A 17,905-nucleotide genomic window follows, 5' to 3' on the forward strand; every position below is an offset into this window, starting at 1 on the left:
TTTTACGCATTTAGGTTTAAAGATACAGTATATAGTGTAACACATAGGGCATAGAGGTTATGGGAATGGGATTATAGGATTAAATGTATAAGGTTAATGACTTGGGGTATAGTTGGGGGCCAAGGGTATAAGGGTTCAGGTTATGGGTTAGTGATTAAGGGACAAGTGTTAACGATTTGTGGTGCACGGTACAGAATATTCCGATGTGGTTAGGGATTAAAGGTTAGAGTTCACATGTATAAGGTTAAGGAGTACAAGGTTGGGGTAAAAGGTATGGGAGTTCTGAGAACAGGGTTACAGGTTTGGGCTAAGGGTTTCGGATATAGAAGTAAGGGTTAAAGTATAGGTTACAGGGGTAAGGACATAGGGTTAGGAGTTGAATTAGCAATGGCTTAGGGTAGAAGTATAATCGGGGTGGCATTAATAGTTAGCCTAAAGGGTTAAGGGTATGTTTAAGTGTTTCGAAATCTAGCTAAAGGTGCATGGTTAAGGTTTCAATAGTTATGGGCAAACCGTTAAAGCTGTATGGTTTAGAGAGATTAACGTATAGGGTTGAGGGTTTGGGGTAAAAAGCGAACCACTATCACATTCATTTAGAGCCTCGGGTAGAAATGTGTTTAATTTGTGTTGATGTAGTCTCTTGGCTCGCTATAAAAACTTTGGAATGTTACTTTTCACAGCGACATTGCACTTAATTCATTTCAATTAAATACACTACAATTTCGAAGTGATGCACTTAGACTTGTTAAAGACAAACTCATGCTATTTTTGAGTGGCTGTAGCTGCAGTTCAAACGAGTTCCTCAGATGTGAGACGGGGGGAGTCAAAACAAAGGCAGCATCCAAACCAGGGAAACTTTTCTAATTGCCATGAAGCAGGTGCAAAAACGGGAGTGGAGAAATTAGAGGCATGGAACAGGTAAGACAAAGTGGAACAGGACAAAGTCATGCATTTAGAAAAATAAATATAATCAAAACATCTCCACAGAGGCTGGGGCAGAGAGATGGATTGTGAGACAGGGAAATATGCTGCCGCCAGATAAATATCCTTCGGCAGCGTGATAGAGGACTGTGGAAACACAAGGAGGGCACAACGTTTTTGCGCATTAAATACAGAAATCTATCAAGCAGCTACTGAAAAATCAATAAGCTGAACCTTGGTGGGAATGCAAGACAGAAGAAGGAACAAAAGGTAGGAAAGTGATGGATTTGACCCAACAAAATGAAAAACCTTTACTCTAGAAGACAAATAAAAGAGATGGGGCTTATTCCAAGTATCCTGATAAAGTCATTTAACAATACCCCAAAATAATCTCTATCAATGGGTTTGGTTTCCGCATTACTAGTTTTGCAGTTTGAAATGGGATAAAGCTGTGGTATCTCTTGTTCTCCCCATTTACCAGCTACACAACTTGAACCCTCTCACTTTTCTCTCACACCATTTCTGGTTGTTTTTACTTGGTAAACATTTGTGCACAAAAGAACTCTGGGTCTGTGCAGCAATTTTACGCAAAATGTAACCCCGATTTGCGCCGCCATTGAAAATACTGTCCCAGTCAGAATAAGAACCATAGATTTATCCCAGGATTTCTTCTGAGTATCCGCGCTTGGGGAGTCCAGAGAGCAGGCACCCAGGACTTCCAAGCCATATTTGATATAGTCGGCTCTTTCCAAACCGTGAACTGACAGAATGATCTCTGAAGGAGGGCGCACTTGCAGCACAAAGAGCTGAGGTAGTGAAGAGTGAACTTGTCTCTTTTCTGGTTCAGCAAGTTTGAATAATAGACATTGCTGAATGGATTCTTCCAGTCACACCTGGCTTAGCCCGTTTCGTGACGCGATATTTTGGTTGGCGCTGACTTTGCTTTCATAGCATTTGTTAAATATACAATGGGCCATGAAAAAGCACTAACAATGGTAAAAACACTGTTGACTGCTGAAAAACCCATTTGTGGAATCCATTCTGGTTAAAGGACTTTGTACAAAAATCACACTAATCACCATTATGTCAGGGCAACGACCAGGTGACACATATTAACTGGTCGCCCTCAACCCCTTGTTTGAAAAGGCCCAAGGCGAGAGGTGCCCCCACATGGATTTAAATGGAGGACTCCCATTTCACCAGCTCATATTTTCCCCTTTTACTGGGGCTGGGGTTGATGCAAAATGCTGAGTGCTTTCCGTGCCACAACAGCTCTGACTCACAATTACATTTTAAGTAACTGGACTCAAACATTTCTGTTGACATTTTCCAGTTAGGAATAAAATAAAAACCTCATGTCTCATTCGCATAAAACACTGCCAGCTGTGCTGCCTAAAGCGGTACACTTTTCCAAGTTTGGAATAAATCGTTAAAGAAACAGTTGCTAAAGGTTATGTTTTCAGTGAGTCTGTAAGTGCAAATGTCTGGTGCATGCTAAAAAAGAAGAGCAAAAGCAAAGTAGGAAAAAAAGAATGTTATTAATGACAATGCTATGAAAAAACAGAAATGATCCTGGGGACCTATAGTAAAGCGGGAGCTCCCTATGGAGTGAACGTGTGGATTGCGTCCACTGCAACGTGAATGATGGAACTATGGTGTACGCTACAGTGCGAGCGGATGGAGTAGAGTCAACTATGGAGCGTGTGCCCGCTACAGTCTGAGCGCGTGGACTATAGTGTCCACTACAGAGGGAGCATGTGGAGTACAGTGTTCACTAAGAAGCAAGCATGTGGACTGCAGTTCATTACAATGTGAACGATGGTACCATAGTGTCCACTATAGAGTGAGCGTGTGGAGTACAGTGTCCACTATGGAGTAAGTGTGTGGAGTACAGTGTCCACTATAGAGTGAGTGTGTGGAGTATGGTGTTCACCACAGTGTGGACGTGTGGACTATAGTGTCCACTATGGAGTGAGTGTGTGGAGTACAGTGTCCACTATGGAGTGAGTGTGTGGAGTATGGTGTCCACTACAGTGTGAACGTGTGGACTATAGTGTCCACTATGGAGTGAGTGTGTGGAGTATGGTGTCCACTATGGAGTGAGTGTGTGGAGTACAGTGTCCACTATAGAGTGAGTGTGTGGAGTATGGTGTCCACTACAGTGTGAACGTATGGACTATAGTGTCCACTATGGAGTGAGTGTGTGGAGTATGGTGTCCACCACAGTGTGGACGTGTGGACTATAGTGTCCATTATGGAGTGAGTGTGTGGAGTACAGTGTCCACTATGGAGTGAGTGTGTGGAGTACAGTGTCCACTATGGAGTGAGTGTGTGGAGTATGGTGTCCACCACAGTGTGGACACATGGACTATAGTGTCCACTATGAAGTGAGTGTGTGGAGTACAGTGTCCACTATGGAGTGAGTGTGTGGAGTACAGTGTCCACTATAGAGTGAGTGTGTGGAGTATGGTGTCCACTACAGTGTGAACGTGTGGACTATAGTGTCCACTATGGAGTGAGTGTGTGGAGTATGGTGTCCACCACAGTGTGGACATGTGGACTATCGTGTCCACTATGGAGTGAGTGTGTGGAGTATGGTGTCCACCACAGTGTGGACGTGTGGACTATAGTGTCCACTATGGAGTGAGTGTGTGGAGTACAGTGTCAAATATGGAGTGAGTGTGTGGAGTACAGTGTCCACTATGGAGTGAGTGTGTGGAGTGTGGTGTCCACCACAGTGTGGACACATGGACTATAGTGTCCACTATGAAGTGAGTGTGTGGAGTACAGTGTCCACTATGGAGTGAGTGTGTGGAGTACAGTGTACACTATGAAGTGAGTGTGTGGAGTATGGTGTCCACTACAGTGTGAACGTGTGGACTATAGTGTCCACTATGGAGTGAGTGTGTGGAGTATGGTGTCCACTACAGTGTGGAAGGTGGACTACAATGTCCACTACGGAGGGAGCGTGTGGAGTACGCTATCCCCTACAGCATGTACTTAGGGGCTGCAAAGTCCACTACGGAGTGATTGTGTAGACTTTCCTTTGGAGCTCTATATATCTAACTCTATCTCTTCATTATATTCCTTTTGCACCAGTGGCTTTTTGTGGTACACCAGGTGATTCACCTGAGGAATTTTATATCCTTCATCTTTTTTCCCATACTTCCACTTTTCCTCTGCCATGGGTCTGTAGAGCACAGATTCTAATCCCTGAACTCAATCAATTCATTGGAGGAAGCCCCCCTTTCTTAGATGCTGCACAGTACATGAGGGTGATCCTTTAAGGCCTCCATTCCAGTGCACTGTGGATATTGACTATTCAAGTGGGTTTGTGGTCTTAAAAACGATTACATTAATGTTTATAGTAGAGTTGATTAAATGAAAAACAGGAGCATGTCCATACTTACATGTACATGGTAAGGATTTTATATTCATCCAAATAAACATTATTCAATCAACATTGGGCACTAGAATGATGGGAGTGTTGCGGCTCACAAAATGGGGTGAGGGCCAATGAAGTGCTTTTGGTTAACTGTCAATAAACCTATCACGATGCAACACACACACACACACACACACACAAGTTAAATTTCAACACGTGGCTTTTTGTGCTGACCTATCCCTTTGCTTCTCATCACATTTTTAGAAATTGAGAAAGCTGCTGCATCCTCTAGAATGCCTATGAGAAAAAGCAAAGGATGGGAGAGTGAATGGCAAAAGATGGGATGGAAAGAAAAACAAGAAGTCAAAAGGGGAGTCGCGTATGGTGAGGTTGTTAGGAAAGATATGGGTTAGGCGTAGAACAATAAAGCCGCACGAAGTAGGCTCTTCTAGTATGCATCATGCATAAAACAAATGCTAACTATCGAGACATGCATGTACAAACATCAGTCAACAGCTTTGGTGTAACGAAATCACCGAAATTGCCTAACCTCAAGAATATAAACTAATAATGGGCTCTTAATCCTATTAATTCAAGTTACCACAAAAGAAACTGAATCAAATGCATGGAATGCTTTCCCTGAAAGCCCAAGAGTAAACAGAATAACCTATTAACCACTGGATTTACTCACAAACCTTGGATGTCCGAGTAGTGCACTGCTTGCCGCAAAGCGTTTCAATGCCTCGTCAGGGGCAGTATGCGCTATATAAATGCCAATAAAATGCAAATAAATCAAAACAGAAAAAGTGAATTCTGCTTTCCACAGCAATAATGGCAAAAACATGGGCGCCTAACAAGTTGCAAGCCGTAGGCGACTCCTTACACCTTCAAGCAGGAACATAGCTTCAAAGGGGGGGTTGTTTGGGGTGTTACACACCCCTAATAAATATATTTTCTGGAAAATCGTTGGGTACAGGTGCTTTCAGTCAGACATGGTGAGGTCTCTCGCTCTCTGCTTTGAAGGTCTTCAAAAATATTGCTTATTTTACAAAATATTGTTTCTCCCACTTACTACCCCTGCCAAGACACATTCGTCTCCCTTTCATTCGGCTCCTTAGCCCCTCTCATGTGCCCTCCCACATTCGTCTCCCTCTCCACTGCTCCTTAGCCCCTGTCATGTGCCCTCCCACATTCGTCTCCCTCTCCACTGCTCCTTAGCCCCTCTCATGTGCCCTCCCACATTCGTCTCCCTCTCCACTGCTCCTTAGCCCCTCTCATGTGCCCTGTCACATTCGTCTCCCCCTCCACTGCTCCTTAGCACCTCCCATGTGCCCTCCCACATTCGTCTCCCTTTCCACTGCTCCTTAGCCTCTCTCATGTGCCCTGTCACATTCGCCTCCCTCTCCACTGCTCCTTAGCCCCTCTCATGTGCCCTCCCACATTCGTCTCCCTCTCCACTGCTCCTTAGCACCTCTCACGTGCCCTGCCACATTCATCTCCCTCTCCACTGCTCCTTAGCCCCTCTCATGTGCCCTCCCACATTCGTCTCCCTCTCCACTGCTCCTTAGCACCTCTCACGTGCCCTGCCACATTCATCTCCCTCTCCACTGCTCCTTAGCCCCTCTCATGTGCCCTGTCACATTCGTCTCCCCCTCCACTGCTCCTTAGCACCTCTCATGTGCCCTCCCACATTCGTCTCCCTTTCCACTGCTCCTTAGCCCCTCTCATGTGCCCTGTCACATTCGTCTCCCTTTCCACTGCTCCTTAGCCTCTCTCATGTGCCCTGTCACATTCGCCTCCCTCTCCACTGCTCCTTAGCCCCTCTCATGTGCCCTCCCACATTCGTCTCCCTCTCCACTGCTCCTTAGCCCCTCTCATGTGCCCTCCCACATTCGTCTCCCTCTCCACTGCTCCTTAGCACCTCTCACGTGCCCTGCCACATTCATCTCCCTCTCCACTGCTCCTTAGCCCCTCTCATGTGCCCTGTCACATTCGTCTCCCCCTCCACTGCTCCTTAGCACCTCTCATGTGCCCTCCCACATTCGTCTCCCTCTCCACTGCTCCTTAGCACCTCTCATGTGCCCTCCCACATTCGTCTCCCTCTCCACTGCTCCTTAGCACCTCTCATGTGCCCTCCCACATTCGTCTCCCTTTCCACTGCTCCTTAGCCCCTCTCATGTGCCCTGCCACATTCGTCTCCCTCTCCACTGCTCCTTAGCACCTCTCATGTGCCCTGCTTTTCATATATGTAGCTAATTTAACATTAAACGCCAGCGTGATTGTTGGAAAATCTGAAGTTCACACTCCTCCCAATCTCACTGGCCAAGCTACGCCCCTGTCTCTAAAAGAAACGACCATCACCCTCATATTAACCAGCATACACCTGCGTGACTAATGTAAAACAGAAAAACAACATAAATCCGAAACAAAAGGACTGCAGGACAAAGTGATGAAGGAAAGAAGCAGCAATCTTCTGTCAGACACACAAACTCGAACCCTGGCAGGAGGCCTGGCTGCAGCCACTGAGCGCACATCCGTCAGCAGAGTGCACCCTGCCGGCTTCAAACGACGGTCCTTTCCCAAATCAAAGGAGACCTCTGTGACATTTCTGTCAGGGAAAGAAGCGCCGGGCGCGCATCTTCGTCGTAGGGGAGTGAAGGTGAAAAGCTGGTGGGAGCCGCTTGGCGAAGCCCCGGCCATTACTCTCTTCAGATCTGCCGCTCCTGCATCTAAAGCGGCAGTAAACCAGCAAAGAGCTCGCGCCGAGCTGCACTGTCTGTCACCTCCGCCAGATCTGCAGTGAATTTGCACATTGCGGTCGAACTACTGTACATTTAATCGGAAAAAGATGTCCCCCTATCAGGCTGTTCTGGGGCCAAAACAGTAAAAAGGCGATTCCTTATGTTAACAATTTCTGCAGAATGGTTTATGAAAACCAGATTTTAGGGTATTATAAAATGCTTCGGAGCCCTTTAAAATGTCAACTGGAATCTCCCGAGACGGCATAAAATGTCAGCCCAGCTAAAGCGCCGGTTTAAAGCAGAAGGAATTAGCGCTGTGCTGTCAGGGGCTGTTATCCAAAACAATCCGTTAAGAGGCAACGCACGAGCCTCCCTCCCGTGCATGCCTCATGCAGGAGCTCTGGTTTTCAACCTCGTCTTCGACAGCTTTACATCTTGATGCTTGTTCGGAGCAGTGGAGTTCAAAATAAACGAGACTGCATAAAAGGACTTTTGAGCTGCTTCGTTCACACTAAATATAAATAACTCGGTTTTTTTTCTTCACTGTTTTGGCCTAGTAGTGCCAAGGATCCTCTAGGTCAACTCTACTGGGTAAGTGTAGCATGGGCTGCGAGACAGAAAGTAGTGGCTGTATCACAGCTCCGTGCTTTGCACTGTGGCAGCCATGTTGGAAAAGGAACGGATGCCGCTAAAGTCCCCACCATTATTGTGACCAACTGTCAACAATTGCCCTATTCCCTGTTTGTGACTGAATACCACTTGCTCTCAGAACTCCTTTTGAAACGGTCTTTTGTCCCCGAATTTTACCGACAAGGGCCAGGTCTTGTGACAAACAAGTGCTCAAAACCAACCAGGCAGGTGCAGTCCCATTATACTAATGGAATAAGTATTGATAAAAAGAGGCGACGGTGGACAGAAGGGAGGCCTCATCATGGATTTTCTGAGGAAGCACCAGCTGTTTGTTAATTTACAGTGGACCCAAAGATGGACAGGGTTGCCGTTTACTGGTGCCGGACCTTCTCAGTAAACCAGAGCCCGAGTCTTAGGCACCTGAAGGGTTCTAATGCGATGAGTGCTGGTGTTCAGGCTGTTACTCAAAGCAGGCTCAGTGTGACGGCACATCACCCACCAGACACCACTGCGGTATGATCTGCACCTGAGAGCCACCTGGCGAAGGAACAAGTAACCATCACTATTCTGTTCTGGAGCCGAGGCGTCCCCATCTACGGCAGAGGTCTCTTTATATCCAGGGATCATGTTGGGCTCAGCTGCTCCAGCCTGGATGGCATATATGCTGCTCCTATTACACCCAGAGTGAGCCTGCTCCACCACCTGGGCACCTGCAAGGCTGTCCGCTGCTCAGCGGGTTTGGTTCCCCACTCTGCCGCCACCACTATATCTCTTTTGAAAGCGTGCATTACATATTTCTAAGAGTGTATGGAATGGCTGCACTTTGGTCCCCTGTGCTGCATTGTGTTGGTATGCTGAGGACATGTGTGCTATTGATGGCAAAGCGGTATGTGCTCTGTGAAGGTGCTGTGAGTGAATCTTGCTCCACTGTTGCCTGTGCTAATGCCTGTTCTGCTCGGCGTATTCAAAGGAAGACTGCACTGCTAAGGCCATCCTGCGCCTCGTCAGAGTGAGGAAGGCTTGCACTCTGCTCTACTGACGTGTACTGTGTATGCGACAGAAGCTTTACCTGCTGCTCCGCATGCGACACGTGTTCACTGTAAGGGGACTCATTACTAAAACAGCACGTGTGTACTGGCCTTTTCTGCTTTTTCAATAGTCCAGATTACCCTGTTGAAGAAACTGAGCGTCTCGTTCTTTGGGAGTCAAGTTTCAGCCAGGGCGTATAGCAATCCTTAACATTGCATTGCAACCCACTGTCCTGTTGAATGCTTCTCTGAGATCAAAGTGTAGTTCAGCTATGCTAGAAAAAAGGATACAGCAGGCTGCCTCGATGTCTAGCTGGAAGCAGGCTACCCGATGTGAGGCGAGGCAATGCTTCTAGTCTGTGTGCAGCGGCCACAGCCGAGACCGGCCACATACTCCACTGACCAGCCAATCGGTTCTCAATTGATGAATACCAAAAAGAAGGATAACACTTTGCACCTCTTACCCAGTATTTTGCTGATGTTGGAGTTGTGCATGTCGGGGAAAGCCTGGAGGATCTTTCTTCGCTCATCTTTCGCCCACACCATGAAGGCATTCATTGGACGTTTGATGTGTGGCTCACTGCTCCCACGTCCTCTAGATTCACGATAAATCCTAGATTCGGACACACCAGCACTTCCTAAAAGAAGAGGGCATTGCTTCAGATACGTTGGCAGAACATATATCATTAGTTTCATTAACATTCTAGCTTCCTCTGAATATTGAGGGTACCCTAATGGTACATAACCAGCATTCTGAGAAACATCCCCCCAGTTTAGGACTTTCTCTTTGGGATCCGCAGTGTTGCATAAGACAATCTTGGTGCAAAGAGACTAATTGGAAAGCAGTTTTTACAGACACTTTGTGTAGTTACACAATATTGAATCAAGGACTTAAAACATTGAATCAAAGGGTATATGCAAAAAACCCAAGCCACCTTCTATAGTGTGAAGCATCATTAGGGTGGATGCTTATACCATTCAATCCATGAACAGCCTTAAAACTTACAGACTCAGTGGGTAATCGCGTTGTGTTGATGGTTCAGGTGCATGCTAATGTGGCCTTCCACTAATGAGTCCCTTACTATACAAACGTCTCACTGAAAGCTGGCCCTTGGCTTTTCTGTAGGAAGTAGGCAAGGGTTGGACTCGCCACCTCCATACTGCTGCTTTCTACAACTCTTTCGCTCTGCTCCCTGTGACGTCAGTATTCTTTCCTCTCCCTTACCTTGGACATAATTTCTCCCTGCACCATAAGCGTGCCTTTCTCCACTCTTGATTCAGTCACTGCATTCCTCCCCTCTACTACCCCTGCCTGTGTTACACACTCATACTGTCCCTTTTGGAACTGACTCCATGGTTTCCGAAAGGATATCGCCTGCCCACTTCAGCAACGGACAGAGTAGTGGAACTTACAGGTCCAACGGACAATGCAAAGCTGGCAGACAGGCTTACCAGAATAAATAGACTCTTTCATGCCACCACTTCCTGCTTTTGTACATACCTTCCTTTCCCCACTTATCTTCTACTCTATTTTCTTCAATATCTACCTGATACTGCTCATCTTTCCGATTCCCGTTTGAAATGTGGGCTTTTACTTCCTACTAGCTGAGGAGTTCTCCTTCCCTTGGTTGACTAGTCAGTACTGCCACTCTTCGCCGTCAGCCTATTCATCACCCTTCTCCAGCCCAACTCATCTTCGTGCTTCCTCCCACCGGCCAACAAATTTAATGACCTCCTGCTCTCACCACCCATCTTTAGGTCTCTGTATTTCCATCCCAGCCCCAAGCACTGGGTTGGGTGTGGTGCTGGCAGTGGAGAGGAGGTGCAGTGAATACGGCAGGATGTCGGGGGTATCTATGCAGTCATTAAAATGGACATGTCAATATATCTTAAACATTTGCATGTTAGATGTAAATGTTCTATATGAAATATCCATATTAAACTCCTCCAGAGTCTAACCCAAACTATAGTGATGAGGGAATGTGTTCTGCAAGTGCTAACAGATAGATGCAGGCGTTATCACCTGGTCTAAAGCCTCATATATTTATAAAGGAAGGGTTGCTTATGAGAGCTGAAAACCCATCCTTGCTTCCTGAGGCGCCCTCATTAAGGAGGTACAGGGTCATCCAGCTGGTCTGCATGAAGACGGTCTAGTATTGAACAGTGTAGTAGTCATGGGTACCAACCATCAGAGTCTCCGCTCAGGTTGAAATCCATCATGGTGTGGCTAAACTTCCCGTCTTCGTTCTGTTTCGCTGCCAGTTGCTGAGACAGGCTCTCCAGCGTTGTTTTATCCTGAAAGAGCAACATTTCATAATTTGAACTGAGAAATTAAAAGGTAGAGTTAAAATCTTACACTGAAACTTTCAAACATGCCCTTTGCTGTTGGATTAGCACCCCCCCCCCCATCCTCAGAGTGAGGTTCTCGATGCTTCACTTTTTTAATAGGAGAAAAGGACAGGGTCACAATTCCTTGCCAAAGCCCCCAAGTAATGTTCCAGTATAAACAGTTTTGCTTTCCTCTGCTTGTGAAAGAGTGATGAAGGCAGCATTTACATCCTCGTCCTTAAAAGGGGGGGCACGGTTACTGTCTTCAGCACAAAACGTCACCACAATGTACCTATCTTTAACCCTCAACCAGTGTGGATGATGAGCTGAGGAAGATGCCAACACAGTTTATTTCAGTGGTCATTATTATTACTGGTGTTTCGTTGATAGTAGTAGTAGTAGTAGTAGTATTCTGGCGGCTCTTGGTGTTGTTAATACAGTTGTTATCATCATTAAGCGTTAAGTTATTATTAATGTTACTATTATTATCATTGTGGGTGCATGCATGGCCTCCATCAAAGACATTTTGTGTGCAGTTAAATAGGAAATCAGAACAACAACCTGTGGACAGGCGTATAACAGAATATCTGACAGGCCAAGTTTATGAAGTAATACTTTCAGGGTGATGTCTCAGAAAACCGGCGCCTACCCTGGAGCACGCTGGGTACAGTGCGGTCGTTTCCGCTGTTCTTCTAAGCTGAAATGCGGAGGAGATCGGGAGAAAAATGCACACTACGATGGGGCGCAAGATGACCACCCTGCCTTCCACCACTATGACACACGGCACAGTAAAATAATTCAATTCGCTCCCGGAAGGGCGATAATACTCCCAGCATGCCCCTCAACAGGGAGACTGTCACATATCCTCGGTACGCTGCCGTACGTTAACCCTCAGTCACAGCGGTACCGGAAGAGGTGAGTGGAGAGACCGCAGAGGACACGTGTGCCGTTTCATTCACAGCGTAGATCAGAAAGGTGGAGACAACCCCCTTGTCGCAAGAAGAGAGCCCATTGGCCGGACTTCACGCATCTGAGCGTGTGTTTATGTGCACGTGCACTACTTCAACTCAAGACCTTCATGTAACATTACACAGATAGCATTGGTTATCATTCAGCCAGGTGTGCGCGTTACGAAAGATGGATGACAAGTTTGACGAGTCTATTGGTGTTCCATTATTTTGCAGAAAGCGAGAAAATGTTTAACTATTGGAGAATATAAGAATGCATACTAAAACCCCCAAAAATGTAGAAAACAAAGCAGCAGGTTCTACACAAAGCTACCAGAGACGGTGGGAAGGCAAGCCAGGTATTGAAAGTAGAGGGAAAGGGATAAATAGGTTATTCACAGTTGAGAACTTTGCCCAGTGGCAGGAGCAGACCTGGAGGGGGCCAACTGGAAACACACTGCATAGTCTCACTGGTGCATGGGGGGTGCAGCCAGGAGCACTCTAACCAGAGGTGAAGTGGATATGGGGCAGATGCTGCAGACATTTAGTTCTTGGGCTCTGCATCTGCGGATGGAACAGAGGATGCAAAGGTGGAAGTTGTGGTTCAATATGCCAAGTTTTCTGGCTGTAGAAGCAGGATGAAAGTGTCTGCAGAAATTATAATTGCAGACAAGTAAATTATTTTTGTCCTAGAGAAGTTGAGCTCGAGAGAGTGGCTGGCCTTCCAGAACTGAACAGCACTGACACAGCCTAAGAGTTGAGATTGGAGATCGGGTTGAAAGTAGGAAGCAGAAAAATGTTTGTGTATTATTGGCATTCAGAAGATCAATCAAGTCAAAAGATGGGGTAGGTTTGTCTCCAGTGTAGGGGATTTTCACAACTTTCCCTCTCTTACTTGAAGGCCCTATTCATGACTCAGAAAAACATAGGTTTTCACTTTCAAGGTTATTAAATAGTTTTTTGTTGTTGTTTAAAGTGGATCTAACGATTATCCTCTATTTCCGATGTGGGTTCTCATTTGTTACTTCATATATACCCTCCTGGTATCTTTGACCAGTTTACAAACTATTTTTTCTCAACTTTTACCACAGGTTTAAGGATCTGCTTGCACAAGTCAATAAGTCATTCATCAGTGCAACTGGTGTTTAACTCTCATCCTGTTTCTCATCTTACAAACCAGTCTGTCCAGGCAATCCGGACATATCACTGAATAGCTCTTGAAAAGATTTATAGATAGATAGACAGACAGACAGACAGACGGATAGACAGATAGATAGACAGATAGATAGACAGATAGATAGACAGATAGATAGACAGACAGACAGACAGACAGACAGACAGACAGACAGACAGACAGACAGACAGATAGATAGATAGATAGATAGATAGATAGATAGATAGATAGATAGATAGATAGATAGATAGATAGATAGATAGATAGATAGATAGATAGATATTTACTCTGAGAAGTCCAAAGTCCGCTAAATGGAACAAGAGGAGCTGGGGGAGGGCACGGAACTTAGTAAATATTAGCAGAGTCTTTGAATTATATATTTAACTGTTCATACATGCTCCTAATGCAATCAGATCATACTTGGAGCAAGTTCCTAATTTTGATCTGCACAAATCTTAGTTTCAATAGTTCCTTGAAGAAAGATTCTTTTTGACACAGGCGTTGACACCGTACTGTTAAACTTGAACTAAAGTGCTTCTACAACCTCTGGTCTTTCGTGCCTGCTATGCGGGTGCAGACTCATGGAAGATATTTAAATTGCAAGCAGACCACTAATCCCTTTCTGACTGTGCTCCCACCTGTTGACATTTCTGAACTTATCTTCCCTATTCCCTCATCTTGCAGCTGCTGCCCTTTGACCTTAGAAAGCCCGATTCAGCTCCTCCTATAATCCTTCAAGCTGCTCTTGTGTCTCCTTCTCACTTCTATTCTGACCCCTCTAACCCCTCTTCTTCTGGCTACTGCCTGACCTCACTTCTACTACACATGACCATAAACTTAGGGTCCATTCCCAAATGTACATAGTTATACAGGGCATGAGTTTCATACTGCTTTGAACTGACTGTCCATGGAACTGCAGACAGGGAAACAAAGACTTCACCAACATCATCCATTGTGCCAAGCGGAAGTCCGCATTCACTCTTGTCTGGTGCAAACCCCTGGTGGACAGGAGTGTGTACTGCCCTTCCTTTTCCTGTCTCTCATGCATCATGCTCTACTGCGTGTACCTTACCCCAGCTGGGTCTGTGGTAAAGAAGAGACCCCAAAGGTTACAACAGCTTACTTACAGCTGCCCATTATGGTTAACAGTGTGCCAGTGAGCTCTAATAATAGTCGTCGGCTTCAGGCCCCTTGAAGTTTTTGTGGGGCCCAGGTCCTAAAGGGGATGAGCGGCCCCTATCTGTTTACTGGTAGCGTACCTTGTTCAAAACAAAAACATTGCTGTGGGGCACGTTTTGAGGCAGCTCCAGCATATGGTTTCACAGAGTGGCGGCGTACGTTGCCCACCCCCATCATGAATATAGCAGAAACGAAAGTCAGGCCTGCTTTTGTGATATAGCATGGAGCCTTGAGGAGAGCAGGGCTCAAGGTAAACAGCCCTGGATGATCCCACCTTCATATAGTAAAATATACATTAGTTCAGTGGGGCACGCAGTCATTGCAGAGACTTGTGTGTGATAATTTTTAAAGAATTTTAAAAGATTTAACTGCTAGAAACCATTTAAGTTGAATTGGCTGAACCTTGACTGAACCTTTGACCAACATGTACCAGTTTGTTTCTACAGTTATATAAATTAGTTTGGAATTTTGAAATAAATTGTAGCTGGTAAAATATATCTTAGCAAATATTACCAATGGGGTTTGTGTCAAGGCACATGTTTCTGAGATCTGTGAATCCTGTATGTCACTGGATAAAATTCGGGGCAGGGATGACTTTATAAGTGTATAAAAGGTCCATTAAAGTGCTTAAAATACCCAATAACTTTCAATGTTGCAGGTCTGAATCCAGGCAGGGATGGTTCAACCCTAGATCATTGCGCTGGGCGATAATAAGAGCTGTAGCCACCACACGGATCATTCATGAGTAAGGTTTGCATACAACGATTTGGAATTAATGCAAATACTTCCCATGCATTTCTATGTTGATCATTCAGAAAGCACAACATTTTTACACCCCCCCCCAAAAAAAGACTTGCTTGCCCCAGAAAAGCCTTTTGCTGCTTGATGATGCAACACGGTTTCATTGTGAGCTTTAATGTTGACTTGGTGCTTTCAGAGACCCTGGTGTATGGGCTCTACGCACTATCATAACCGCTCAACGCAACAGTGCTATCTGATTAAAGATGACCTACTTTCCCTTAATTTTCCCGCTGCTCCCTGGAAGAAAAATATCTCTTGTAAAGAGTTCACAGTTAAAGATTTGACCTGGTTTGAAAGTACATTACTGCACTTCATGCTGAATGAATTAGTCACATGTCTGGAGCACAGAACATGCAGCCTGAGCCACCTGCAGGCAAAAGCACAAGAAACTCCAACAGCTCTGCACAGCGAAAGGACTGGGGTTGTAAGTGGCTGCCAAACCCCTTCAAGAGATAAAAAATGGAAAATCCAATTGGCAGAGGCTTCTAACTGAGGAAAGGCACCTAAAAAGGGCCAGTGTTCCTGCGATTTGCCAGAAGAATGGGAAGATGCTGAAGAGTCAACAGAGAAAGAGGGATGGCGGTAAAGAGGGGTGGAGTAATGGGCAGTCGCATGCCCTGCGGTTTACACCAGGAAGGGTCAGCAGTGACAGCAAACTCCTGGCGATGACTCACAATAAATCCGGAGATTGGTTCCCGCCAACTGGGGATAAAGATGGGTGCAGTCACGGGCAGTCCGCTACCCTGCGTGCCGGTGCTGACGAGCAGCAGTGACAGCACAGTCTTGGAGATGATGCACTTGGTTTCTGCCGGCTGGTGGTAGAAAAGAGTGGTGACGTTATCCACAGTCCTATGCGCTACACACAGAAACAGCAAGAGTCGTTAGTGCCAATCAGCAATGACGGTGCTCCTCAAGAGTGGATGCCAGCATTTACCCCCAGTATTTCAAGCTGGCAGCAGAGCAACTTCACTTATAACTTATAGAGCAGGGTGCCCAGCTTGTGTACTGTGCTATTTGCATCTTGTTGGACTTATGAGATATGCCCCAACGCCAAATCCATGCACAAACATTCGTTTCTCCCATGTCTGCTCTCAGAGTTTATGGGATTCATAGCAAGCTCTGCAATGAGTGAAGCACAATACTCAAGCCAAGGCTCCATTCATGTCTCTAGAGAGCAGAAAACGATATGCAGCGGTGGAAATCTGGAAATAATGAGAAGCTTCTCCTTGCCGCACATGGCTTCCCAGTTTAAGACGAAGCTGAAATTGCCGTCTTCAAACACATTACAGCCGGTAACAAGGACCTCCATTTTGCAAAATTAATGGCAGTGTACAGATAATGCCAATCCGCCCTCAACCTATAAAATCCCTTTAGTGCCGCCAAAAAGGGATGCACAATGGTTTCAAGTTCACGCATAAAGAGCATCCATTAATCATGGTTACCTTAATTTGGTAGCCCGTTACATGTAGTTAAAACTCCCACAGCTAGCCAACGCTGCAGCGGTTGCAAGCACATAATAAATGATAGCAGGGCTGCCAGATGCTTCAACGGGAGCCGCAGTGGCACAAGCTGAGCAATGTTGTTCTCAATCAAAACTGAAGGTCAAAATGAGCGGGAAACAGGAACACTTAGCCATTACATGTAAAGTTGTTCTGCTTTCAAGCTTGATTATTGGAGGTAACCGCTGGCATTCACTTCTGATGACTCCTGTCAGTTCTACCGAATAACGCATAGAGGGAACATAGATGAACAATGTAATACACGCAGTAAAGCAGATGAACAAACGAAGACCCGACAACCAGCACAGGACATCAATTCACTGAAATGCGAGTGTTAGAATCAGTGGCGTAACATAGGCCCCCGCAGCCTCCTTGGGGTGGATGGGGCCCCTTCAGCACAGTACCCTGACCTGAGAGCTCCTGATTAAGACCGGCAGGGGGGGGGGCTCCATGTACCTTGCAGGGGGGCCCCCCTCAAGCTTTGTTACGCCAAGGGTTAGAAGCGAGATCGGGCACACCTTGACCCCCGATGGCATTACAGGGTTGACATCCCTTAGGCCCTCAATATACTTTTATGTGCTCCTGCTTGGCCTTCGTAGAAGGGCAAGAAGTGGAGATGACGAAGAGTAAAGACAACTCCTTGATTCCTGATTACTTTTACTTCTGCGTGCTGACGTCAAGACTGAGATAGCTAATGCCAGTTAGGAGGCACTAAAGGGCAGGCCAGTGGTCGCAGCAGCCAACACTAGCTACCCCTCATTGAGGTTTATGCATGCATCATCACTCCCTGGAAGAGGTAAAGTATGCGTGCCACGGGGGACCGACAAAAGGAATAACCTTAGGAAGAAAAGACAATAAGCACTAAAAACAGGGAGAGACTGAAACAAACCAAATAAAAGAGGCTGATAAGACCTCGTTACTGACTAAGCAAGTTAAGGATTACTTGCAAACTGAAGCAAGCATCTGCTCACACTTCTATATGTAATGATAATAATAATTCCGGATTTGTAAAGCGCAGCTTCTCACCCCTAAGGTGCATGCCGCTTGTTGCAGATCAGTGTGGTACTTGTTACAAATCCACACTTAAGAATTCAAGAGCCAACTCACTTCTGCGGCCATGGGCAACAAATGAACTAGATGCTTACTTGACCAACCAGAAAGCGCTTGAGGCCAGGACAGGATTTAGGAAAGCGCTATAGGAATGCAATGATACAATATACTACATTAGAGGCAGCTGGGATATCTTGAACCATCTAACGCAAAGCACGCATC

At 45.9% G+C, this 17,905-nt stretch overlaps 1 protein-coding gene across 3 annotated transcripts in view; it reads right to left on the reverse strand.

Annotated features, from left to right (window-relative positions):
* Window positions 1-17,905, reverse strand: part of SOX5 (SRY-box transcription factor 5) — a 423,652-nt gene that overhangs the window by 16,276 nt on the left and 389,471 nt on the right. For all 3 annotated transcript variants that reach the window (XM_085652751.1, XM_085652752.1, XM_085652753.1), the window contains 2 exons: window positions 10,892-11,000; window positions 9,170-9,343 (listed from right to left, as the gene is read on the reverse strand). In XM_085652751.1, the coding sequence (XP_085508877.1) occupies window positions 9,170-9,343; window positions 10,892-11,000 (283 nt within the window). The remainder of the gene's footprint in view (window positions 1-9,169; window positions 9,344-10,891; window positions 11,001-17,905) is intronic.

The sequence above is a fragment of the Triturus cristatus genome, chromosome 4_1 (assembly GCF_964204655.1).
Source record: "Triturus cristatus chromosome 4_1, aTriCri1.1, whole genome shotgun sequence".
Taxonomy (NCBI): Eukaryota; Metazoa; Chordata; class Amphibia; order Caudata; family Salamandridae; genus Triturus; species Triturus cristatus.